This window comes from Rhinatrema bivittatum, chromosome 2 (assembly GCF_901001135.1).
Source record: "Rhinatrema bivittatum chromosome 2, aRhiBiv1.1, whole genome shotgun sequence".
Classification (NCBI taxonomy): Eukaryota; Metazoa; Chordata; class Amphibia; order Gymnophiona; family Rhinatrematidae; genus Rhinatrema; species Rhinatrema bivittatum.
The window spans coordinates 24,294,785-24,321,867 of record NC_042616.1 but is presented as its reverse complement, the minus strand read 5'-3'; the positions used below and the strand labels follow the sequence as shown (position 1 = coordinate 24,321,867).

At 49.6% G+C, this 27,083-nt stretch overlaps 1 protein-coding gene across 1 annotated transcript in view; it reads left to right on the top strand.

The window, feature by feature from the left end:
* Positions 1 to 1,891: 1,891 nt before the first annotated feature.
* Positions 1,892 to 27,083, top strand: part of LOC115083679 (oocyte zinc finger protein XlCOF6-like) — a 36,847-nt gene continuing 11,655 nt past the window's right edge. The window contains exons 1-2 of the mRNA XM_029587637.1: positions 1,892 to 2,085; positions 19,582 to 19,983. Of these exons, the coding sequence (XP_029443497.1) occupies positions 19,597 to 19,983 (387 nt within the window). The 5' untranslated portion in view covers positions 1,892 to 2,085; positions 19,582 to 19,596. The remainder of the gene's footprint in view (positions 2,086 to 19,581; positions 19,984 to 27,083) is intronic.

The window sequence follows — 27,083 nt, the reverse complement described above, 5'->3', positions numbered from 1 at the left end:
GGGGCGCCTGACCTTGGAACTCCCTTAACTGGTTTGTCAGCAGGGGAAGGTCGTTCAGTGGGCACAGGACAGGTGCCTCCTGGTTTTGGCATGGATCCTTCTGCCTTTTCTTGGGTGGAAATTTTTAAAAGATTGCAATCCTTTCTTCAGGCACAGCCCTCAGCCCCGACGAATCTTGCCAGGTCAGAGTCGCAGGTGGTGACTTCCTGCATGCCTGATGCTGTGCTTAAGTGTTTTTCTTTTCCCCTGCTGAATTGGGCCCACTAACCTGGCTTGGTATTCTCCTCTTGTGTTCAGAGGGGATTCCTTTTCAGTACACTCCCTGTCTGAGAGGATCTTCCCTTTTTAAAAGAGATTTTTGGATAGCTTTTGGATATGTTTTATCTCATTCTGGGGAACATTCTGTGCCTTTGGAGAGGGGCCACATACCAATCTGGGGAGCAGGGGCTGGAGACCTGTGAGCTATCCCTCCCTGGAGGAAGCAAGACCAATGACAACACTACCCAGCGCGAGATATTTTGGATAGTGATGTTTGGATTTTTCCCCTTTTTGTTAGTGTGGAGGTTTTTCCCACCCCTGTGCATACTAGGGGAAGGAGATAGAGGGCTCTGCACAGAACTGGAACATCAGGCTTCTCATCCCTGAGAGGTCCATCAAGGTTGTATCATCAAGCCTTGTGAGACTCCCATTGGATCTCCACCCCAGAGGTATCAGGACACAGACTGTGGGCATCAGACTGAATTTTGGCCCCAGGTAGGATCTGTTTATGGTGTGGGGCTCCCCACCAGGATTCCCCCCTCTACTGGGCTGTTGCACAGATGCGTAACTAGTGGCAAGCTCCCTCTCAGGAGATGGAGAGATGGACCACCAATACCCCAGCAGAGGCACCGTGTAAATAGTTCTACCACACAGTTTCATGGGATACCGTACATGTTTATGGGATAGTGATTGACCTCTTGGAAATAATCAGTAAACATGACTTGAACCCCAGTCTGAGTCCAGCCTATCTGTCCTGGAGGAGAGCACCTCACCCAAAAGACAGGCACACATCAGGAGAGCCTCTCCATCACCTGAACCACAGGGGATTTCCTCTCCTCCCACAGAAAGCGCTCACTGTCTGGGAAGTGCAGAAAGAAGGGGAAGGATGGCAAGAGCAGCCCCCCCCCCCCCACTAATACATTCTTTTATGGCCTTAGGGGAACCAATCTTTGCTTATTTGTTGAGTTATAAATATAAAAATCACTTTGTAAACCATTGTGACCTATATATGGTGCGATAATATATAATGTCTAAGTAAAAACCAGCAAACCCCCCCCCCCCCAGGTTGATATTAGATTACTGCATTTTTCAAGATTATATTTTTCTTTGCCTTTCAAGATTTCTCCAGATGTAATTTGTTACATATTTTCCGGTTCTGAAGGCGAAAACATTTGTGCGGGTTAGGTTAGTTTTAGGCCGGCCAGCAACCCTCTGCTGCTGCCCTGTTTTTTTATTTGCCGCAGACAACATCGCAGCTGGCAGTCGTAGAGTGATGACTCATGGGCTGCAGCAGCCCAGCCGGCAGTCGTAGAATGATGATGCAAGGCAGCAACATCGCATCCAGCAGTCCCACCGTGATGACACATGGACAGCAGCAGCCCGGTCTGCAGTCGCGGAGTGATGACTCATGGACAGCAGCAGCCCAGCCGGCAGTCGCAGAATGATGATGCAAGGCAGCAACATCGCATCCAGCAGTCCCACCGTGATGACACACGGACAGGAGCAGCCCGGTCTGCAGTCGCGGAGTGATGACTCATGGACAGCAGCAACCCAGGGAGTGCTCGCAGAATGATGATGCAGAGCAGCAGCAGCAGCCCTGCCAGCGGACGCAGAGTGATGATGCAGGGGAGGCAGCAACCAGTCAGAGGTGACAGGAGCAGACAGTCAATAGAAAGAGGCGGTGGCTGCGGTCTGCAGAAGACGAAAGAGGAAGACGCACGTGGTCAGACAGAGAGCTCTCTTCCGCTCCCTCCCCGTGCTCATAAACAAGCAATTTACTTTTCTTAACCAGGAATAAGCGATTGCAGTGAAGCTCAGCCCCGGAGGGTAAGCGGTGTCTTTCCAGCCTGTTCTCTTCCCGGTGTCCCTGTGACATTTTCTAGCAGAAGCAGCAGCGCTGAGGGGCAGGAGCTCCAGATAGGAGGGGGCTCTGCACAGGGAGCAGGGGAGGGAAAGCAAGGCGGGGCCAGGTCTTTGATTTGCTCTGATTGCTGCCCTTAGGATTCCCAATAATTTGGCTTTCAGAAACTTGAGCATTAAAATGTTAGGCTTTTTAGGGAGTCAAAGCTTTGCCGAGAAAAACCCGACAAGACCAGATGGCTTGAATAGGAGTTGAGTGAAGGGTTTAAGCACCACCCCCTGTAAACAGAGCACAAGGGTTGTTAGCTCTCCAGAGACTCCTCTCAAAGCTCACAGTTTTACTTGTATACAGAAACCTGAGATTGATTTATTTATTTAAAGTCTTTTCTATACCATCGCAACGGTTTACACGTAGGCACATAAAATAATGTAGGAGTAAGGGTACTATAGAACATTCTAACGGGTGCCAAGACGTTTCGGCTACATTATTAAATCATAAAATGACTCACAATTGTTTAGTGATGTGGGTCCTGGCCAAGTGTACCTGCAAGGTACTTTTACAGGTGAAAATCACATTCTCTGTATTTTACTGTTAGGTTAGTTGTGTAATAAAAATTGTTAAAAATCTTATAATGCACATTTTGAGAGTGGTGCTGGGGCTCTTCTGTTTATTCCTGTATTTTTTCCATTTTCTGGTCTCTTTATAAAAGGCTTGTTTAAAAAGCCATGTCTTTAAACTTTTCTTAAATGTTTTGAGGTCTCTCTGTAATCTGGTCTCTAGAGGCAATGTGTTCCAGAGTGTGGGGCCTGCTAAAGATAACGCCCTTTCTCTTACCTGGGTTAGCCTCGCCGTCTTCTCTGAGGGAATGGTTAAGAGAGCTTTGTTTGTCCTTTATGCAACCTTCTATGTCTATAACTTCTAACTCTGCTACAACTCTTAACGCTATGTAATTTATTTTTATTTATATTCTGCTTTTTGGCACTTCAAAGTGGATTACATTCAGTTACTGTGGGTATTTCCCTATCCCCAGAGGATTTACAATTTATGGGGCAGATGCAGTAAATATGTGCAGAAAGCGGGTGCTGAACAGTGAGCGCCCGCTTTGTTTATGTGCCCCAAGGGGGGGGTGCCATGCAATATTTAGATTAGGGGGTCGCATTAGTGAGGAGGCGCTAGGGTTGCTTGCATGCCCCTAGCGCCTCCTTGCCAACGACAGCGCGATCGGCATCGGCCCCGACACCGCACAGCCAGGGGGGTTCAGGAAACGGACGCTTGTCATTCAAGCGTCCGTTTCCTGACTGCCAGTCCGTTTCCTGACTGCCAGTGTTTTATTTTGTTTTTTCTATTTTTTTAACTTTATTTAATTTTTGTTTTTCCTCTTACTTAATATCGCAACGATATTAATTAGGAGGCAGTACAGAAAAAGTTTTTTCTGCTCCAGGCAGGCGTTAATTGCTGAGCACTAAATGTGCATCCTAGATGCACATTTTTTTTTTCCCAATCTGGAGTGAATGCTAATAGCCTCAATCCCATGCATTTGCATCTGTTGAGTGCTATTAGGTTCATTCTGCGTCGGATACGCGTTGAATAGGTGCCAGTCCCCTTATTGCATTAGGGGATTCATTAGCGCCTATTCAACCCGCGTCCGTCTGCAGGTTATACAGTGCGCTCGGCCCCTATGTTTGTACCTGAGGCAAGGGAGAGTAAAGTGACTTGCCTAAGGTCACAAGGAGCGACAGTGGGATTTTATCCCTGGTCCATGGCTCTCCGCTCTAACCACTAGGCCACTCCTACTACAGTTAGTGGGGATTAGAGAAAGCACATTCAGGCTGAAAGTCAGCACTGCTAGATCCCCACACTGGTTATGGACTTTTCCTTCAGGAACTTGCCGGTCTTCTTTTGAACACCACTATGTTAATTGTCTTAACCAAGTTCTCTGGCAACAGATTCCATGGGTTGTGCGCTGACTGAAAATATAACTCCTACAGTCTGTTTTGTATTTGCTGGTTGATAGTTTTCCCCATCGATAGCAGGCGGAATTAGCCGTGCTGCCTGGGACATCCTCCGAGCCTTGAGGTGGAGCTTCTCTCCGAGATCACAGAGCTCTTGCTCTGCGCGGCTGCGTGCGTCTTCCCGTGCGATTGCCACCTTCTCAGCCTTTTTCTTCCGCGCCGCCAGTCGCATATGGAGTTCATTCTCTCTCTCCTTCTCTGAAGTATTTTCTTAAAAAAAAAAAAACCAGAACTTTTCAGTGCTGTTTAAGGCACCCAAGCCACCTGGCTTCAAATACCGCCAGTGCGGAAAGGTTATGTCCATCCCCGATGGACATAACTATCGTTCTCTTTGTTTGGGGCCTGAGCACGACCGGTCCAACTGCTGGGACTGCGGTCGTAAGTCGTCCAGGGCCCAAAGACAGCGCGCCCAGAAGATCGTGCACCTAAGAGAAGAGGAAGCCAGCTCTGACGGAGCGCTGTTCATCCCACTTATCCTCGGGACCAAAGTCAGATTGCCCGGAGAAGCAAACGCTGATCTGCTTGGGAGCCCGCTTCGACCCGATGAGAAGGGCAGCGTATCTAACTGACAAAATGATTCAGAAGCTCCAGGAGCAGACGGAAGGCTTTGCGGAAGTTCACGTACACATGGCGGTACCTACAGGTACAAGACGCAATGGCGGCAGCAGGATGTATGTGCCCGCTGCAAGCGGGCCTGTTAGGCAGATGGTCCCCGCAAAGTCAGGAATACAACAAAAAGATCCAGTTCCCTGTACGTACCCGGATCAGCCCAGGCTCCTGGGTTTTACCTCCCCTCCAGCAGGCGGAGACGGACCAATTTCTGTGGACTCTGTCGTATACCCCTGAGGTGCCCCCTAGAGTCTGTCCGTATTCTTCTGTCTTCAGCAGGTTTGGCTGGCGCTGGGCAGGTGGACGACGAGGAGGAGGAGGATTCCGAAGGGTCTTCTTCGTCGTTCACCTCCGATTTTGTGCTCTTGATGCACAAAGCTTTTAAGGCGCGCAGGGCTGGTTAAGGCACAGGGGCGCAAGGTAGCCCGCAGGGCTCCTGCGGCAGCAGGGCCGGGAGGAGGTTCCTCCGAGGCCCGGAAGCGGAGTCAGCCACCGAAATCGGGTGGCGCACCCAAGGAGAAACGCCCGCTTCGGTCCATGGTATTTCCGAGGGACAGCACATCCTCGGACTCTTCGGATCAGGCGGATTCTCCGCGGCCAGTGCCTGATCGGGATCAGGATGTGGACCCTGATACCCAGGCTTCTCCATCCAAGCACGTGGGCTCCACTCTGGTGGAGGGGGATGACCCCAAGGTGGTGCGCTTATTTAGAAGGGACGAGCTGGGTCCCCTTATTCTGGTCATCTTAGATGAACTGGGGATTGAAGTCCCTCAGGAGGATTCCAAACTGGGGGCTACTATGGATTCTGTGGTCCTGGGCCTCCGAGACCCAGCACGGTCATTCCCGTTTCACTTTTCGGTGTCTGACCTTTTATTCAAGGAGTGGGACACTCCTGATCTGGGCTTAAAAGTGAGCAGAGCCGGGAGGACTTCCAGCTGGGAAACCTCTCTTCGAGAGGTAGGCAGAGAAGGGCAGGCTACAAGCTCCGTTTTTTCACCCTCGGAGCTGTTCCATCGTGCCGCCCGTAGCCACGCCCCCTAAGTGACGTCATCGGGAGGGGCCGGAATCGCTGAGATAAATCCAGGGAAGCAGCAGCGCCCAGCCGAAGCCGCGCGCCAAAGGGGCGCGCCCCTGGGCAAAAAAAACATTTCTTATTACTACACCTAACCATATGGACAGGAAAAGGAAATCAAAAGTTTGGACTTCATCTCCAGCGACAACGGAGGCTAGGGGGCCGATGGACCAACATGTTGTAAGGCGGGTAAGTCAATCTGCCCGCAATACAATACCTGAAATATCCTTTTCCTCGGGAGCTTCAGACAGCCCGAGCCAGCAGTTACTAACTCAACCTCACCTGGACTCAATTGTACTTCCTCAATCAGGTTTAAAAATGGAAGAAAGTGTTATGGATAATGATATACCTCTTCCCACAGTAATGGGGGAGGGGGTGGAATTGGGGTCTAATGAGGGACCTGGACTACAAATATTAAGTCCAGTAACCATAGACCCCCAGAATATAACCCTGGTGGATGTATGGAGAGCAATTAATGATTTGCAAAAGGTAATGACAGGATTTATGGCCCAGACTAATAAAGGAAATCTAGAGTTAAAAACTAATATAGAATTACATAATAATCGTTTAAAACAATTAGAGGAGGCAAGCGGGGGGGCTACAGTACAGATAGCAGCCCTGCAGACTGCAAATCATTCCTTTATTAAGGATTCTCTGACAGCTCAGCGGCAAATTGAGAGACTGGAAAATGAGAATAGGGTTAGAAACCTGAGGTTTTTAAATTTTCCAATGACCAGACTCCTTTCAGCCACTGAGTTGTTAAAGAAATACTTAAAAGAAAATTTGTTTATATTAAATATAGATGATCAATCTATTTCAAAAATATATTATGCTTTGAATTCTAGAATAAAGAGACAGGAAGGAGAGGAAGGTATGGACAGTATCCAACAAAAGTCCCCTAATTTGACCTCCTTCCTGGAGTCGTCAGTGGATGACATACCACAAAGAGCCACACTTCTTGTGACCTTTTGCAGAGAGAAGGATAAGGTTAACATTCTTGAAAAATATTTCAGGAATAAAGAGTCTTTGTTTTGCGGTTATAAAGTCCAGGTATTTCCTGATGTATCACGTTCTACCCAGTACAGGAGGAAGCAATTTCTTATGTTGAAATCTAGAGTATTGTCCATAGGGGCAACATATTTTCTTAAATTCCCCTGTAAATGTGTAATAGTGTATCAGAAGAATAAGTTTATTTTTCAGGACCCATCTCACTTAGAAACATTTTTAGTAGACAAAGAAAGAGGATGATTTAGGAAATAACTGCAATAAATAAAGTAATCCAGCTATATGTAATTTGATAGAAATACATTTTCTTTTGAGTTTTGCTTGTTAATGGTTCCTCCCATGTAGTGGACTATAAGATTGAGGTATAGAAAGATTTACTTGAATTTATAGTGGGCTAAGATTGTTATACCAAAAAATTTTGTTCCTTCTTTTTGCAATTTGTATAAATTTGTAAAAACCCAATAAACTATAAATATTAAAAAAAAAAAAAAAAAGTGAGCAGAGCCATGGATAAGTTGTATCCGCTCCCAGAGGACACGCTGGATCTTCTCAGGGTGCCTAAGGTGGATGCTGTGGTCTCAGCGGTGACAAAGAAGTTGACTATTCCGGTAACAGGGGCCGCGGCCTTGAAAGATTTGCAGGACCATAAGTTGGAGGTACATCTGAAGAAGATCTTTGAGGTTTCGGCTCTTGGTGTCCGGGCGGCCATCTGCATCAGCTTCGCGCAGTGGGCCAGTCTCCGCTGGATCCAGGATTTCCAAGCATCTGTGGAACTTACTGAGAACCAGTCACTACAGGTAGGGAGGCTGGAGTCTGCGGTGGCTTACACTGCGGATGCCCTGTATGATCTTTTGTGGACATCAGGAAGAGCGATGGTGTCAGCGGTTTCTGCGCGTCGTCTCCTATGGTTGCGGAATTGGTCGGCGGATGTATCCTCCAAGTCGCATTTGGGTTCACATCCCTTCAAAGGCAGATTGTTGTTCGGGCAGCAGTTGGATGATATGAGCAAGTCGCTCGGAGAGAATAAGGTCCATAAGCTGCCAGAGGACAGGCCTAGGACCAGGGGATCTTTCCCTCAGAGAGCAAGATTTCGGGGAAATCGACGTTTTCGCTCCTCCCGCTCCACGGACTCATCGTTCTGTCAGGGACAAAGCCATCAAAACACATGGCCCCAGTCCTTTAGAGGCCGGAGGTCCTCCAGAGATGGAGCCCCTCAACCTCATGGGGTCCCAAGCCTTCACAATGAAGGGCGGCCGGTTCACTCCTTGGTTCCAAAGATTGTGGGCAGGCTGTCCTTATTTCTGGAGGAGTGGACCACGGTAATGTCGATCAATGGGTCCTAAGCATAATCGAACACGGCTACGCTTTAGATTTTGCACGGCCGATCTGTGACCGCTTCATGGTTTCCCCATGCGCATGCAGCCAAAAGAGACAAGCGGTGCATGAGGCCCTGCTACGCTTACAAGACCTTGGCGCGATAGTTCCAGTTCCAGCCGGAGAACTCAGGCGCGGGCGTTACTCAATCTATTTCATTGTGCCGAAAAAGGAAGGAACATTTCGTCCCATCCTCGATCTGAAACAGGTCAATCAGAAGCTGAAGGTGCCTCGTTTCTGGCTGGAAATTCTGCGCTTCGTGATAGCATTCGTCCACAAGAGAAAGTTTCTGGCATTGTTGGATATGACGGAGGCTTATCTGCACATTCCCATCCGTCCGGATCATCAGAAGTACCTACGGTTCGCGATCCTCGGCCAGCATTTCCAGTTTTGTACACTCCCATTCGGCCTTGCGACAGCATCAAGGGTCTTCACCAAGGTGATGGTGGTAGCAGCAGCCCTGCGGCGCGAGGGAGTATTGGTTCATCCCTACCTGGACGATTGGCTGATTTGTGCAAAGTCGGAGGAATTGTGCAGGGCCATGGTCCAGCGGGACCCCCGGAGGTTGACTTCCTTAGGTTGGGTGGTAAACCCCGACTAGAGCCATCTGATTCCTTCTCAGTCCTTGGAGTTTCTGGGAGCCAGATTCGATACAGCCTCGGGCAAGGTGTTTCTTACAGAAGAGAGACTTTCCAAGTTGATTTCCCAGGTGGATTTATTCAGTTCCATGCTTCAGCCCACGGCCTGGGATTATTTGCAGATCCTGGGGTCGATGGCTTCCACTCTCGAGCTCGTTCCATGGGCCTGTGCTCATATGCGTCCTCTGCAGTCTGCGTTGCTCTCCCACTGGAGTCCACTTTCCCAGCAGTTCCTGCTTCAATTACCGCTGACGGAAGTGGCGCGTGCCAGTCTACCTTGGTGGCTGTGTCCAGACAACTTGCATCGGGGAGTGGACTTGGAGATTCCCACGTGGATCATGGTCACAACCGACGCCAGCCTCTCCGGATGGGGGGCGGTGTGTCGGGGAACGGCGGTGCAGGGCCAATGGACGAGGACGGAATCCTCCTGGTCCATAAAGCGATTGGAGACCAGGGCGGTTCGGCTGGCGTTACAGGCCCTTCTTTCCTTGGTGGAAGGGTGGTCGGTGAGGATACTATCCGACAATGCCACAGCAGTGGCTTACATCAATTGTCAAGGAGGAACCAGGAGCCATCCTATGGCTTAGACTTAGTTTTTGGGTACTTGCCAGGTTCTTATGGCCTGGATTGGCCACTGTTGGAAACAGGATGCTGGGCTTGATGGACCCTTGGTCTGACCCAGTATGGCATTTTCTTATGTTCTTATGTTCTTATGAAGGAGGCACGGCTGCTGATCGCCTGGGTGGAACGGCACCTTTACAAGATTGCGGCCTCCCACATCTCTGGGGTTGATAACGTGCAGGCAGACTTTCTAAGTCAAAACCAGTAGGATCCAGGGGAGTGGGAACTCTCAGACGAGGCCTTTCGTCTTCTTTGCTAGCATTGGACCAGGCCATCCATGGACCCATGGCAACATTTCGCAATGCCAAGGCTCCTCGTTTCTTCAGTCGGCGACGAGAACTGGGAGAGGAGGGAGTAGATGCTCTGGTTCTGCCATGGCCAAGGGACGTTCTGTTGAATGTCTTTCCTCCATGGCCGTTGGTCTGAAAAGTGTTGCGCCGCATAGAAGTTCACCCGGGTACAGTGATTCTAGTGGCTCCGAAATGGCTACAACGTCCGTGGTTTGCGGATCTTCTGACTCTAGCCGTCAATGGCCCGCTGAGATTTCCTCCGTCCCCAACTCTACTGCGCCAGGGGCTGGTCTATTTCGGTGAGGTCGATCGCTTCTGTCTAGCGGCATGGCTTTTGAAAGGCAGAGGTTAAGTTCAAGGGGTTATTCACCTGCGGTTATTGTCCCGCTGGCGAACTCCCATAAAACCTCTGCCTCCAGAGCCTATGTTAGGGTCTGGGGGGGGGTCTTTGAGTCCTGGTGTGTGGAACGTAGCATTTGTCCTGCCAAGGCCTCAATCCCGGAGGTTCTGGATTTCCTTCAGGCGGGCTTGTCCGAGGGTCTGGCCTTTAATTCCTTGAAAGTTCAAGTAGCGGCGTTAGATTGTTTTCGAGGTAAGGTGTGTGGGGTGGTGCTTGCTTCACATCCTGATGTGGCTAGGTTCCTGAAAGGGGTTAAGCACTTGCGCCCTCCAGTTAGGAATCCTTGTCCTTCCTGGAAACTTAATTTGGGCCTCCGCGCCCTTTGCTCGTCCCCCTTTGAGCCCTTGAAGCGGGCGACCCTGAAGGATCTCACTCTGAAAATGGTGTTTTTGGTCGCTATTGTTTCGGCGAGGCGCAGTTCAGAGCTGCAGGCGTTATCTTGCAGAGAGCCTTTCTTAAGGATTTCGGACACGGGTGTTTCATCGCGCACTGTTCCATCCTTTCTCCCCAAGGTGGTCTCTGCTTTTCATTTAAATCAGTCTGTGGAGCTTCCTTCCTTTGCGGGTGTGGATTCCTCTTTGCCAGAGGCCAGAGATTTGCGTAAGCTGGATGTGAAATGGGTATTGTTGCGTTACTTGGAGGACACGAATAGTTTTCTTTTGACGGATCATCTTTTCGTCTTATGGAGTGGACTGAGACAATTTTTAGTTTTTCCTTCTGAGCCTTCCTTCCGGGGGTTTATTATTTTTTCGGAATCCTGACGGCTTCTCCCTGTCTGGTGCGGGCGGGCGGGCCAGGAGTTGGTGATTCTTGGGTGTGCCCGACCCGTGCGCTCATGGGGTATAAATCTGGTGATCCAGATCCCTCCCCTTTACGCAGCTGCATGCTCTAGGTACCTTTTTCATCCGAGACAGCCTATTTTTTGTTTTCTCATAGGCTCTGTCTCAGTTCGAGTACTTTTCATATTTAAAAAAAAAAAGAGAGAGAAACAGTTTTAATTCTGGCTGTTAGTGTTTGATTCTGGCTGAGCGGCAGACCCTTCCACCTTTCCTAGCATGGTGGTAGGTTCTGGTTTTTTGTTTATTTTATACCTGGTGCTCCCTGGCAACGTGCAGTGATAGGTCAGGGGTCAGCATGCCTCAGCCGCCTTGGCGTCTGTGCCACGTGTTCCGAAGGGGGGGGGCCCGCCCAATCGCCATGAAACAGCACTGGGAATCCTCCGCTGCCACCCTGGCATCGCATCGTGTTGCTGACCGGGATGCTGATCCCTTCCCGATCAGCACAGGAACGGCGGCCATCTTGGATTTGCTTTCGGCCTTTCCTGTGCTATCTGAGGGGGAAGGGGAAGCTCCTCCTCGCTTGTCACTGGCCCGATCCATCTCCGCCTGCGATCGGGGGAGGACTGGGGTGACTTGGAAGACACCGGGCTGCTGCGTGCCAGTTTACCTTGGTGGCTGTGTCCAGACAACTTGTGTCGGGGAGAAGACTTGGAGATTCCCACATGGATCATGGTCACAACCGACGCCAGCCTCTCCGGATGGGGGGCGGTGTGTCGGGGAACGACACACCGCCCCCCCCCCCCCCTCTTTCAGGCTTTCTTCAGCAGACTTTGTGCTGCTGCTGCATGAGGCTTATTTAGCCAAGCAGCAGGCAGTTTCTACAGCCAGGAGCCCTCGAGTTTTAGCAGCCCAGCCTACGAGGGGGGGGGGGGCGTCATCTTCACCTGAAACAGACTCGATCTAGCCGGCATAGGGGCTCTCCTGCGCAGGGCTCGTCGGGTCCTCCCTTGGCATCTGGCCAAGGTGGGAGTGACTCGGATGATTTGGTCGAGGCTCCTCTAGTGTCGGAGGACACTCAGCTTCTGGGGGTCTCAGTGGACCCAGGAGATCCAGTCTCCGGAGGTACAGATAGGGGGGACACTACAGCGATCCCGCTGCCCGAGGGTGATGATCCAAAGGTGGTGTGTTTTCTTGAGAGAAGAGCTCGACGCCTTACTACCGCTGGCTTTTCAGGTACTTGGGGTTAAATTGCCCCTGGAGTGCATGTTGCTGGGGTCGAAAACGTTCAAGCAGATTTCTTGAGTTTGACAGCACTAGATCCGGGCGAGTGGGAGTTGCGGGGAGTCAGCGATGCAGCTCATTAAGTCTACATGGGGCCTCCCCATGTAGACCTAACTGTGTCTTGTCAGAATGCCAAAGCACCTTGGTTTTTCAGTCAGAGGCGAGAGCATGGGGCCGAGGGGGGGGTGGGGGTGTCAATGCACTGGTACTTCCTTGGCTGAAAGGAGTTTTACTGTCTTTCCTCCCTGGCCTCTCGTAGGAAATGTATTGCGTCGCATAGAAAAACAGGGAGAAGTGATCTTGGTGGCGCCAGAGTGGCCGGCGCTGTCCGTGGTTCAATTTGATCAATAGTTTGATCAGTTTGGCCGTAGATGGAGCGCTTCGGTTGGGTCATGTGGAGGGACTTCATCGCCAGGCACCCATATTTTCTTGGCTTTTGAGAGACGGCGGTTAAGGCGCAGGGGTAATCCTGAAGCGGTTATTTCTACATTGTTGCAAGCCAGGAGAGAGTCTGGAAAGTTTTCGAGTCCTGGTGTACCGCCAACGAGTCGCTGACATTTTATTCTTTCTGCAGGATGGTTTCGCCAAAGGCTGTGCATGCGCCTTGCCATGGCCTGCATAGGCGCCCGAAATCTATGCGAATAAAATTTTAAGCGCGAGCCGACTGACCATGTGGTTACCATCACCAATGGCCCTGACAGCAAAGAAACATGCGCGCCTTTCTCTCTGCGCTGCTTTCCATGTTAGGCCTTCACAGTCTGACCTGGATTCCAACTTATGTCAGCACTGTGAGGAAGCCCAGGGAGAGTTGGCCTCCCCAGACTTAGCTAAGCCCAGCTCCTCCCATTCAGAGGATGGGGTCAGCCACAGCCGTAACTAGAAGTACCCCAGATCTACACACACAAATTCTTGTTGCAAGTTTTTATTGCTGCACGTACTGAGATAGCCTGCCACTGGAAAGAGGCTTGGCTAAAATTCAATACAGACTTCACACACATATTACCAACTTAGTAGACTCACTGCGGTGCACAGAGATCTCTTGGCAGCGTTTGAAAGGGTGTGGGGCTGTTATACCAAGTGGCTTGAACTTCAAACCCTTTGACCATAAATGCTTGTCGCCACTATTCTTGGTCTTGCTCTGGACTATTAAAGCCTTACTAAATACTCTTATTACCTATCCAGGTTGGGTTGTCCCCCGTTATACACCTTTCTACTAGAGCCCTTCACTCATTTTGCCTTTTTCCCTTGCTCTTTGGTGGTCTCACTTCGTTTCCTCTCCCAGCTGCGATTCTTGCAAACAATTCTTCCCTGATGGTTATCTATTCCCAGTGTATGGGGGGGTGGGGGGTGGGTTGACGGGGTTGGGGTGAATGTATCAATGAAAATTCGGTCATTTTTGGCTATGACTATATTGTTTCACCTTGAGGTGGATGGTTACTACTGAGGTATATTTCTTGTTTTGATTTCCATGTTTATTTATGTTTCTTATGTGCTACTGTTCTGTATTACTGTTTTGCACTGACTGATAATAAAATCTTTAAATACAAAAAAAAAAAAAGAAGTACCCCAGATCTGAGTAACCCTGGGACTGGGTCATTCATGGGAAAGGGAAATTCAGCGGCATCTACCCCAGTATCTCCTGGGCTAGGCATAGACCCGACTGCCTTCTCTTAGGTGGAATTTTTCCAGGGCCTTCAAGCCTTCATACGGGCCCAGTCTGCTACCTCGCTTGCCCCTGTCTGGACGGCACCTCAGCCGGTAAGCCCTCCCTCTCCCAGTCCTATCGGCAGACCTTGAGGCATCCCCCACCTCACCAAGGGTATCCCTGGTGGGGTCCCGGATGGCATAGACGAAGAAGAGGATCCAGATTCCTTAGAAAATGGGGAAATCCCCCCACCCCCAGTTTAGAACCTTGTCTGACCATGTTATGTTTTTTCCATAGAGATGAATTGCTGGCCCTGGTTTCCCAGACCCTGAAGATACTTGGAGTTCCTGTTCGGACTCTATGACGGAACCAAAGAAGAATCCTCTTGCTATTTTCTAGTACTGGAAGCCATCCAGAAGTTGATTGACCTGGAATGGGACACCCCAGAAGCAAGTTTTAAAGGTGGACGAGCATTATAAGCTCTATACCGACTGGATCCGGCAGCGAGAGAATGTTTGCATTTCCCTAAAGTGGATGCGCTGGTCTGTGCCATCTCTAAGTGAACAACTATTGCAGTGGAAGGAGGAGCGGGCTTAAAGGATGCGCACAATAGGTGGATGGAGTCCATCCTTAAAGAGGCCTTTGATGCAATAGCAATGACCTTACAAAGTCAGCATGTCTTTACCCAAGGCAAGTCTTGCCTCACAAATCTGCTTCACTTTTTTGAAGGAGTTAATAAACATGTGGATAAAGGTGAACCGGTAGATGTAGTATACTTGGATTTTCAGAACGCGTTTGACAAAGTTCCTCATGAGAGGCTTCTAGGAAAAGTAAAAAGTCATGGGATAGGTGGCGATGTCCTTTCGTGGATTACAAACTGGTTAAAAGACAGGAAACGGAGAGTGGGATTAAATGGAGAATTTTCTCAGTGGAAGGGAGTGGGCAGTGGAGTGCCTCAGGGATCTGTATTGGGACCCTTACTGTTCAATATATTTATAAATGATCTGGAAAGAAATATGACGAGTGAGGTAATCAAATTTGCAGATGATACAAAATTGTTCAGAGTAGTTAAATCACAAGCAGATTGTGATAAATTGCAGGAAGACCTTGTGAGACTGGAAAATTGGGCAGAGAAATGGCAGATGAAATTTAATGTGGATAAGTGCAAGGTGATGCATATAGGGAAAAATAACTCATGCTATAGTTACACAATGTTAGGTTCCACATTAGGTGCTACCACCCAAAAAAGAGATCTAGGTGTCATAGTGGATAACACATTGAAATCGTCTGTTCAGTGTGCTGCAGCAGTCAAAAAAGCAAACAGAATGTTGGGAATTATTAGAAAGGGAATGGTGAATAAAACGGAAAATGTCATAATGCCTCTGTATCGCTCCATGGTGAGACCGCACCTTGAATACTGTGTACAATTCTGGTCGCCAAATCTCAAAAAAGATATAATTGTGATGGAGAAGGTACAGAGAAGGGCGACCAAAATGATAAAGGGAATGGAACAGCTCCCCTACAAGGAAAGACTAAAGAGGTTAGGACTTTTCAGCTTGGAGAAGAGACGGCTGAGGGGGGGATATGATAGAGGTGTTTAAAATCATGAGAGATCTAGAAAGGGTAGATGTGAATCGGTTATTTGCTCTTTCAGATAATAGAAGGACTAGGGGGCACTCTATGAAGTTAGCATGGGACACATTTAAAACTAATCGGAGAAAGTTCTTTTTCACTCAATCCACAATTAAACTCTGGAATTTGTTGCCAGAGGATGTGGTTAGTGCAGTTAGTGTAGCTGGGCTTAAAAAAGGATTGGATAAGTTCTTGGAGGAGAAGTCCATTACCTGCTATTAATTAAGTAGACTTAGAAAATAGCCACTGTTCTTTCTAGCAACGGAAATATGGAATAGACTTAGTTTTTGGGTACTTGCCAGGTTCTTATGGCCTGGATTGGCCACTGTTGGAAACAGGATGCTAGGCTTGATGGACCCTTGGTCTGACCCAGCATGGCATGTTCTTATGTTCTTAGATTGCTTCTTGTTGGGCACTGGTAGCTCGTTCATGCCTGCTCCTCTCTTGGGAGGTGGATGACTCTGGGACAAACTCCAGAACAGTTATGGAACTTGCTGACGCAGGCTCGGACCTTGTCTGTACCTCGGCCAGAGGAGTGGCCTCAGTGGTGGCAGCCAGAAGACAACTATGGCTGCGGAATTGGTCAGGAGACGCAACCTCCAAGGCAAATCTCACAAAGATGCCCTTTAAAGGATCACTCCTCTTGGGAAGTGAATTGGAAAAGCTGGCCAGTAAATGGGGCGAATCTGCAGTTCCTCGCCTTACCTTCTGGTAGCCAAAGCAGTTACAGCACCCCTCGCCCATGAGGAGTCAGTCCAGGGGATCCCAATGATTTCAGCCCTGTGGAAACTCAAAATTTCAGAGGTCTCTGTCCTTTTGGAGTCGACAGCCCAAGAGAGGGGCAGGCTGGGGTTCAGGTTTGTCGCAAACCCCCCCAATAAAGTGTTGCCAACCCACCCTCAGAACGAGGAGATAAGGGGTCGAATTCCTCTTCTACCAATGTTGGGTCGAGATCACTCCAGACAAATGAGTACTGGAGGTCATATGAGAAGGATATGCACTGGAATTTCGCAGCACTCCTCGGGACATATTCATGATTTCTCCTTGCCACTCCCAGAACAAGAATCAGGCAGTGGAGACTGTTAAGGCAATTTCTTATGTTCTTATGTTCTCAGGATGAGGGCTGTAATCCCAGTACCTACTCCCCATGAAAATATGGGGCTTTATTCCATCTATTTCATCGTACCCAAGATGGAAGGTTCCTTTCGCCCCATCCTGGACCTCAAGAGTGTCAACCGACATTTACAAGTGATTCATTTCCGCATGGAAACCCTATGCTCCATGATAATGGCCGTACAATCAGGAGAGTTCTTAACCTCCCTGGATCTATCCGAGGCTTACCTACATATTCCAATCTGGCAAGAACATTGATCCTACGCTTTGTGGTACTGGGTTGCCATTATCAGTTCCAAGCACTGCCCTTTGGCCTGGCCACTGCCCCCAGAACATTTTCCAAGATTATGGTGGTCATAGCAGCAGCGTTGAGAAAAGAAGGAATATTGGTGCTCCACTACTTGGACGACTGGTTGATCCAGGCCAAGTCCATGAAAGAGAGTTTCCGGGTGACCAGCAGGGTGACCACCTTGTTCAGGAACTTGGATGAGTCGTAAACCTGGACAAAAGCAGTCTCAAATCCTCCCAATCCTTGGAATATCTGGCAATCTGTTCGACACCAAGCAAGGCAAGGTCTTCTTTCAAACCACGCGGATAAGGAAGTTGATGTCGCAAGTGTGACTGTTGATGAGTACGATACGCCCAACGGTGTTGAACTATCTTCAAGTTCTCGGTTTAATGGTGGCAACCCTGGAAGTAGTGCCATGGGCGAGGGTACACATGTGACTACTTCTACGCTCCCTGCTATCATGTTGGAACCCGCAGTCTCAAGACTATTCATTTCACCTCCATTTGCCGAAGGAAGTATACTCTCTGCTCCAGTGGTGGCTGCAGGAAGCTCATCTGGGCAGGGGTTTACCCCAGTCCTCTCCAAACTGGCTGGTCCTCACGATAGACGCGAGCCTCCGGGGCTGGGGGAGCTCACTGTCAGGAACTAATGGCCCAGGGACGTCGGATCAAGGAAGAGGCCCTCTGGAACATAATATGCCTGGAAGCCCGGGTAGTCAGATTGGCGCGTCTACATTTCAACTACAAACTCCAGGGTCAAGCGGTCCACGTAATGTCTGACAACGCAATGACTGTAGCCTACATCAACCACCAAGGTGGAACCAAAAGCCAGCAGGTGTCACAGGAGCTAGATCTCCTTGTAGAATGGGCAGAAATACATCTACAAATGATCTTAGCCTCCCACATTGCAGGAAAAGACAACGTCAGAGCAGACTTTCAAAGCAGGGAGAATCTGGGTCCAGGAGAGTGGGCATTATTGGCCAAAGCCTTTCAGCTGGTACTAGATCGCTGGGGTCTCCCGTGCATCTATCTGGCTGCATCTCACAATTCGAATGTTTCCTGATTCTTCCGTCGCAGAAGAGATCAGTAGTCCCTAGGGAACAACACTCTTGTTCAAATCTGGCCAGAAGAGGAATTGCATACGCCTTCCTTGTGTGGCCCCTTACTAGGTAAAGTCATTCACAGGATCGAGCACCACAGGGGATTAGTCCTACTAGTAGCTCCAGATTGGCCCAGGCTTCTGTGGTACGCAGACACGCGGAGACTCTTGGTGGAGACCCCCCTTTGCCTCCCAGCGCACAGGGACTTGCTACAGCAGGGACTGGTCCTTCATGAGGTTTTGACTCGGTTCTGTCTTACGGTCTGGTCCTTGAGAAGGCTCGCTTGATGAAGTGTGGATATTAGGCGGCAGTAATTGCTACCTTACTCTGCATGCAGAAGTTCTCTACGTCCCTAGATATGTGTGGGTCTGGAGAGTATTTAAAGCCTGGTGCGATGATCACAGTGTTTCCCCTTGGATGGGCAAAATCCCCCTAATTCTGGGATTTTTGCAGGCTGTCTTGAATAAAGGTTTGACCCTTAACTCCTTGAAGGTCCAGGTAGCGGCTCTCTCCTCTTTCAGGGGCGAGGTAGTAAATTGCTGGGGGTCTCCTGTCCAGTGACCTGGCTGCATCTCACAATGCGAGCATCTCTTGATTCTTCAGTCGCAGAAGAGATCAGCAGTCCCTGGGGAAACGATGCTCTTGTTCAAACCTGGCCAGAAGAGGAGTTGCTATACGCCTTCCCTGCATGGCTCCTGCTGGGTAGAGTCGTTCACAGAATCGAGCATCACAGGGGATTAGTCCTGCTAGTAGCTCCAGACTGGCCCAGGCGGTCTCATGGGCGGAAGCTAGACTGCTGTCTCCTATCGATATCTGCCGAGCGGCGACGGGGTCCTCTTTGCACACCTTCTCCAGATTCTGTCGCCTTGACATTCCGGCCCGGGATGGCGCAGCCTTTGCGAGGGCGGTGCTAATTGGACCGCGGGCAGCCTCCCGCCCCGATCAGGAGTAGTTTAGGAACATCCCATTGGTCCTGAGTCCATCTGCTACACGATAGGAAATGGAGAAATTACTTACCTGATAATTTCGTTTTCCTTACTGTAGACAGATGGACTCAGCATTCCGTCCACGGCTTTCCAAGAACAGTGCCAAGGATTCGCCCTTGAAGAGGATATCAATTTCAAGAGATTACTGGTAAGCCGTTATCCAGTCCCTAGATCAGGGCATTTGTATTCTTACTGGAGTTCAGTGTTTGAGAACCGTAACTGTAATCTGTTGTTAATCAAGTTTTGGTTTTTTTTTTCAAGAATATGTCCATAATGGCTTTTGAAGACAATACTGAAGGGCTGAGGTCACTGCAGGGGTGAATTTAGGGTGACGTCCGTTTTGAAATCTGACTCTGTCTCCATCTGCTGGCAGGGGAGCAGATGGTCCTGTGTCCATATAGCTACATTAAGTAAAATGAAATTATTAGGTAAGTAATTTCTCCAATGTGTGTGAGAGGAAAGGGCTGTGTGAGTTTTGGGAGTTAGCGTTGTTTAAATGTGATGGGTTTGATACAAAGGTGCTGAGAGAGTTTTCTGCAGGGTTTTGTGTTACTTCCCAGAGTGCCCAGTACAGGAGGGAGTTAACTCTCCAGATTCTCTCTTTCTCTCGTCCTCAGCCCGACCTGTCTCTGATGCCGACTACATCGAATAGAAAGGGAAAGTCTAAATCTCGCCCGTCACCCATGGATGTTCCTGTCGGACCGATGGATGGTTTTATGGGTTCTGGGACTTCAGTGGAGCCCAGGAAGGGGGTTCTTCCTTCTCCAGAGCCAGATCCCTCCTCAGTGCAGCCCCTGGCAGAGCCCCCGGGGTCAGAGGAGGGGGCAGGGCTGGCTCTGGATCCACTGCAGCCCAGGACTTTGGGCTCTCTGTGGATGGTTCTGGTGCGGCTGGAAGCAACAATGAGCAGCAAGTTGGAAAGGATTCAAGGGGAAATCTCCTCGCTGGAGCTGCGCTCAGGGACCCAGGAGAAGAAAATCTCTGCTCAGGCTAAGCGGCTGCAGGCGCTGGAGAACAAGGTGGGACGTTTATACTCAAATTCCTCTGCCTCTATTTAAGATCGTGTTTCACTCAGAAGGAAAATTAAGACGTTAGAAAATGTTGTTAGAAGAGAAATAATTTAGAATTATCAACTTTTCCAAGGGTGATTATTTTTCACCAGGGACGATGATTCAGGGCAGTTTCCTCCCCTGTGATTTCAGAAACGGAGGAGAGGGTGAGAGTCCCTACATCCAAGTCAGCTTCTTCCATGACTGCCTCCTGATCCAGGACTGAATTTCCCATACTAGGAGCATTAGGGCACAGAGCTTTCCAGATGTTGCTTTTTTTTCCCCATTTTTATTCAAGTATTTCATGCTTTACTAAGCTTTAGGATTTTATCCACACATTCTTGTCGATTCTGTCATGGTTTTCTATTCCATCTTTCCTAGCATGTAGCCAGATGGACCCAGGATCAATGGGTTATGTGCTCCCCTGCTAGCAGATGGAGACGGAGTCAGGTTTCAAAGCTGACGTTACCCTAGATCCACCCCTGCAGTGACCTCAGCCATCCAGTATCTCTCTGTCTCCTAGCAGATGTGGATTGTTCCTTCCCTATCGGGAACACAGTACTCTTTTTAGAAGAGGAAACTTTACATTGGAGAAAGATCGAGCCCCGCTCTCCTGTGGTGATACCTAAAGGTCCCTCCCCCAGTTGAGAATTCCTGAGGTGATTTCCGAGATCCCTCAGAAGTTGCCTTGGTCCGGTAGCCGTTCCCAGCGTGGACTTTGCTGCTGAAGCAGCTGAAAGGCAGCGGGTGCAGGAAGCCGAGTGCAGCGGTGACGGCCTAAGCCCTCTCCTCCCGCAGCTGGAGACCGTCTCTGACTCAGCCAGTAAGCGCTGATCCTGGGTAAGTAGAGAAGATCTCCTCTGATTCAGAGACGTGGAAGGGCTTTGGTAAATCTTTCCTCCGGTCTCCTTGCTCGGCGCGCAGACAACGTTCACAATCCCATTAGGACAATGAAAGAGGGTTGCCAAGCGGGTTCAGCGGCCCCCCCGGTGGGCCAGGCCCCACTTCAGACTCTGCGGGCACTTCACGTGGCAGGCCGCGGCGGCACCATCTCGTGCCCAGTTTGGTGTGGCGCCATTTTCCTTCATTGACTGTCAGTATGCACGGTGCAGGCCGGCCCTTTTGTGCGCCTAACGAACGCATAAGTGCGCGCGCACCTAAGCACATGACTACAAGCATACGTTCATGCAAAACTGGTCGCTTATGTGCGTCGGGGCGGATTTGTGGCTCCGGCAACAAAGAAGCCCAAGCGCCACTCTCTGCCGCCTGCCATATTAGGGCTGCGCAGCCTGACCTGGATCCTTCCTGTGTCAGCTCTGTGAGGAAGCCCAGGGAGGGCTGGACTCTCAGAACTTCTCCCAGTCGGAGGATGGGTCAGCCAGGACCTTATCTGTTAGCACCCGGATCTGAGCAGTCCCGGGGCTGCGTCCTCCCCGGGAGAGGGCAGTTCAGGGGTGCTTACCCCAGTTCTTCCTGGGCTAGGTATAGACCCGGCGACCATTTCTTGAGTGGAATTCTTTCAGGGCCTTCAAACCGTTGTTCAGGCGCAGTCGGCTGCTGCCCCTGCCTGGTCTGAGCCCCAGCTGGGAAGGCCTCATTCTCCAGCCCTATCCGCAGGCTTACCAAGGGTATCCCTGACAGGGATCCAGACACCACGGATGTCATTGAGGATGCAGACTCATTGGAGGATGGGGAAATCCCCCCAGGCCTAGAGCCGTACCGGCCCATGCTATGATCTTTCCACAGAGATGAATTGCCAGTCCTGGCCTCCCAGACCCTGAAGACTCTGGGAGTTCCCGGCACAGACCCTATGTCTGAACCAAAGAGGAGTCCCATCCTGGTATCTCTACGGAAAGCCTCTTGCTATTTCCTGATGCTGGAAGCCATCCAGGAGGTGATTGACCTGGAATGGGACGCCCCAAAAGCCAATTTTAAAGGAGGTCAGGCCTTGGAGGCCTTATACCCTCTGGACCCGGCAGGCAAAGAACACCTGCAATTCCCGAAAGTGGACGCCCTGGTCCACACCATCTCAAAGCGAACAACTATCCCAGTAGAGGGAGGAACGGCCTTGAGGGATGCGCAAGATAGGTGGTGGGAGTCCATCCTTAAGCAAGCTTTTGATGCAACAGTAATGACACTGCAGATCACTTCCTGTTGTTCCCTGGTGGCTCACTCGTGTCTGCTTCTCTTGAGAGAGGCAGATAGCTCAGGGGTGCATCCCAGAGAGGCGATGGAGCCTGCCGCGGCCTTCCTAGCGGATGCAAGCTCTGACCTAGTGTGTACCTCGGCCAGAGGAGTGGCCTTAGTGGTGGCGGCCAGAAGATAGCTATGGCTGCGAAATTGGTCAGTGGACGCGACTTCTAAGGCAAACCTCATAAAAATGCCCTTTAACGGATCCCTCCTATTCAGAAGCGAATTGGAAAAGCTGAACAGTAAATGGGGTGAATCTCCAGTGCCTCGGCTACCAGAAGATAAGAAAAAGAGGCTGCAGCTTTCCTCGCCCATGAGGAGTCGGGTCAGGGGCTGCCAGCGCATCCGGCCCTACAGAAACTCGTCATTTCAGACATCTTGGCCCTCAGGAAGGTCTCAGTCCTTTCGGCGCCAACAACCAAAAAGAACTGGTTCGGGGTCAGGTTTGACCCGAACTCCCAATGAAGTTTGGCCGACCAATCCACAGGATGAGGAGATAGGGAGCAGACTATTCCTCTTCTATCAGCGGTGGGTCGAGATCAATTTGGACAAATTGGTACTGGACATCATACGAGAAGGATATGCTTTAGAATTTCGCAGCTTCCCTCGGGACATATTCATGATGTCTGCTTGCCATTTCCAGCACAAATATCTGGCAGTGGAATCCACATTGATAAGGCTCCTCAGTTTGAGGGCCATAACCCCGGTACCTACACCCTAGGAAAATATGGGGCGGCATTCTATCTATTTCATCGTACCCAAGAAGGAAGGTTCATTTCGCCTCATCCTAGATCTCAAGATCATCAATCGTCATCTGCAGGTAATTCACTTCCGCATGGAAACTCTTCACACCGTCATAATGGCCGTACAACCGGGAGATTTCTTAACATCCCTGGACCTATCAGAGGCCTACCTTCATATCTCATATCAATACCACCAGCGTTTCCTATGCTTTACGATACTGGGCCGACATTATCAGTTCCAGGTGTTGCCCTTTGACCTGGCAACCGCCCCCAGAACATTCTCCAAAATTATGGTGGTCGTAGCGGTGGCACTGAGGAAAGAAGGGATCCTGGTGCACCCTTACCTAGATGACTGGCTGATCCGGGCAAAGTTGTTGGAAGAGAGCCTCCAGGTGACCAGCAGGGTCAGATCCCTGCTTCAGGAACTCTGTTGGGTCGTGAACATGGACAACAGCAGTCTCAAGCTCTCCCAGTCCTTAGAGTACCTGGGAGTCCGGTTTGACTCCAAACAGGACAAAGCCCTCCTCCCTCCTTCGAGGATAAGGACACTGATATGCCACTTAAAAGTCAGTAGGCTGTTAGTACGATATCTAGAACATACAGAACCGGTGTGCAAGACGGACCGCTTGTTTGTTCTTCATGGTGGAAGGAAACAAGACGAAGCAGCTTTGCGAGCTACCATAGCTCGCTGGATCATGGAAGTGTTCACGGGAGCTTATGTAGCAGCAGGGAAGCCTTTACCCCTTCAGGTTAAAGCTCATTCCACTAGGGCCCAGGCAGTATCCTGGGTGGAAGCTAAGCTACTGTCTCCTATAGACATCTGCCAATCAGTGACGTGGTCTTCCTTGCACACCTTCTCCAGGTTCTATCGCCTGGACGTCCAAGCCCGAGAAGATGCAGCCTTTGCGAGGGAGGTGCTAACCGGACCACGGGCAGCCTCCCGCCCCATTCAGGAGTAGCTTTTGTACATCCCATTGGTCCTGAGACCATCTGGCTACATGCTAGGAAATGGAGAAATTACTATTTCGTTTTCCTTAGTGTAGACAGATGGACTCAGCATCCGTGGCTGCCCATGAACAATGCCAAGGAATCGCACATGAATCTCGATCCCAAAGAGGTTACGGGTAAGCCATCACCCTATCCCTAGATCTGGGCATCTATGATATTGCTGGGATTCAGCGCTTATGTTTGGGTGAGTACAGTTACGGTCACAAGTTCTTAATCAAGTTCTTAATCAAGTTATTAAATTGTATTCAAGATTTTCGTTAGTATGTCCACAGTGGCTTTTGAAGAGAATACTGAATGGCTGAGGTCGCTGCAGGGTGTATCTAGGGTGATGACAGCTTTAAAACCTGACACCGTCTCCATCTGCTGGCAGAGGTGCATAACCCATTGCTCCTGAGTCCATCTGTTTACACTAAGGAAAACAAAATTATCAGGTAAGTAATTTCTCCAATAATCACACTAAACTCAACGTGATCAAAACAGAGCTCCTTATCTTTCCTACCAAACCCACATCCCCTCTTCCTGTCTTACTCTGGACAGCACTGCCATCCTCCCAGTCCCCTTAACCCCTAACCATGCAGTCATTTTCCTCTCCTCTCTCTCCTTCTCTGCACACATCCATAGCACTGCTAAAATGAGTCATTTCTTCCTCTATAACATCACCAACATCCATCCCTTCCTTTCTGAACCCTTATCCGCTCTCTCATCTCCTCCCGCTTACACCAATGCTGCCTGCTCCTCACCGCTCTCCCCGTGAGCCCTCTCTCTCCCCTCCAATCCATCCAAAATTCAGCTGCGTGACTTCTCTCACCACGGTCCCTGCACCCAGATAACCCCTCTTCTCACCTCACTACATTGTCTCCTTATCCATTCCCAGTTCAAGCTCCTCTTACTCACCTACAAGAGCCTTCACTCTGCAGCTCCTCACTCCCTCTCCTCTCTTATCTCTCCCTGTACCTCTCCTCTCTTATCTCTCCCTGTACCCCTCCTCTCTTATCTCTCCCTGTACCTCTCCTCTCTTATCTCTCCCTGTACCCCTCCTCCTGCACTCCCCTCATCGTGCAGGTCCCTCCTATCTGTGCCCTTCTCCTCTACCCCCAATTCCTGACTCCCTGCTTTCCTCCTGCCTGCACCGTGTGCTGGGAAGAGACTTCCTGAGCTGCTGCCTCAGGCTCCCTCTCTCGCCTTGTTTAAATCCCATCTAAAAAACAATCTTTTTGAGGCTGCTTTTAAATCTTAATCCCAGATTATCCCCCTTGACAGCCTCATTCCTTTTGAATAATTTTCTTAAATGAAATTCCGGAAGTCTCTTTTGCCCTGTCTGTTTTGATTAGATTGTAAGCTCTGTCGAGAAGGGACTGTCTCTTATGTGTTTGTACAGTGTTGTGTACATCAGGGAGCGCTATAGAAGTGATAAGTAGGAGTTTATTTTATTTTTATTTATTTATTTATAGATTCTTTTATACCGAGGTACGTATAGTTATACATCACTTCGGTTTACAGGGAAACAATAAATTAGCAACAGGCTTTACATATAACAGTTTAAACAGTAGAACATTTATAAGAAACAGGCTTTACATTTAACAGCTACAGGCTTTACCATAAATAAAATAACGGAATTCAATGGAAATATGCTAACATATTTATATTTACATAATATATAACATATAATAGGAGTAACAGTGTCAGCGTCCTCATGCGTGTCCTGGACAACAGAGAACACAATTAGGGGATGGTACAACTTTCACTTTGTACGTTTTAGGACCTGATCTAAAAAAGAATTCCCGTGCATAAAACCCGGGACTGTGCCTGAAAATGGGCTTTTCCTTCTCTTCTGCTAGACCAGTCCCTTACACCTGGGATTTTCCCACTCCTCATCTGCTGGAGACGGAGGACCCCCCGCCCCCCCCCCCTATGATGTCAGACTTTGCATAAAGGGGGTGTGGTCAGAGGCCTCATCAGTAGTTCTCTGTCTCCTGCAGCTGAGGACAAGAGTCAGTGACTTCTCCTTACTTCCAGAGTCAGGGTGCAGCCCTGGTCCGTTGGACTAACAAGCGCCTGGGACACCAGCCTTTCGGGCTTGGTTTTTCCAGTGTAGCTGCCTCCCAGCCTTAGATAGAGGCCTCGTCAGTCTCCTCAGGGGAGATCTGTAGAGCTGCGACCTGGTCATCCCTGCACGCCCTCACCAAGCACTGCAGGCTGGACGTTCAAGCAGACCTTCAGGCTGGGGCACTCAGGAAGGCCCTGTCTTCCTCCCACCCTACATAGGAGGTTGCTTTGTTACATCCCAAGTGCAATGGACTGGTCTAGCAGCACTCAAGGAAAGAAAATTATCAGGTAAGAATAATTTCACCCTGAACATTGCCCTCGGGTTGTGCGTGTAACAGTAAGAGAGAGGTGTGTGCTGGGGCGGGGATACTATTTACATACAGGCAGTGTAAATGCGTCTGCAGCCCTGGGATTCACCTGCACCGGATAATATTCAAAGCAGACTTGTGCGTGCTCTGTACACCCAAGCTTCAGCCCTAACTGGGCCACTAAATCTCACCCACTTTGAGATTTAAAGTCACCCACACAGGTTTAGAGCAGGCCCCCAAAATGTCCCTCCCACCCCCAGAGAGCCTCTCTCTATGTCACCAAATTTGTGCAGGTTATGAAGTTACGCAGGGAGTCACAGAGGGGGAAACTATAGAAAATCAGAACTTTACATTAAATATAATTCATCACTTAATCATCCTGCATGTGACCCATGGAAATAACTGGAAATGGGAGCCAGGTTACTGCCCAGGACCCCAAACTCTTCCTGCCCTGCTATTTATTTGATTCATTGATTGTATTTTGTTAGTCTCCTAATTTGAAAAATCATCTCGATGCGATGCACACAGAGACATTGAAATATCTAATCGTATGGCAGGATTAGCACTACTGCTACTATTGATCATGTTTAAAGCACTACCAGTCATACACAGCGCTGCACAGACACACATAGGAGACGGTCCCTGCTCCAGGGAGCTTACAGTCTAATCAAGGCAAACATGCACGACAAACAAGAATCTGGAAGAAGTGTCTTAGACAGAATTTAGGATTTAAAAGCAGCATTAATAAGGTGAGTTTTTACACTGGATTCACTTA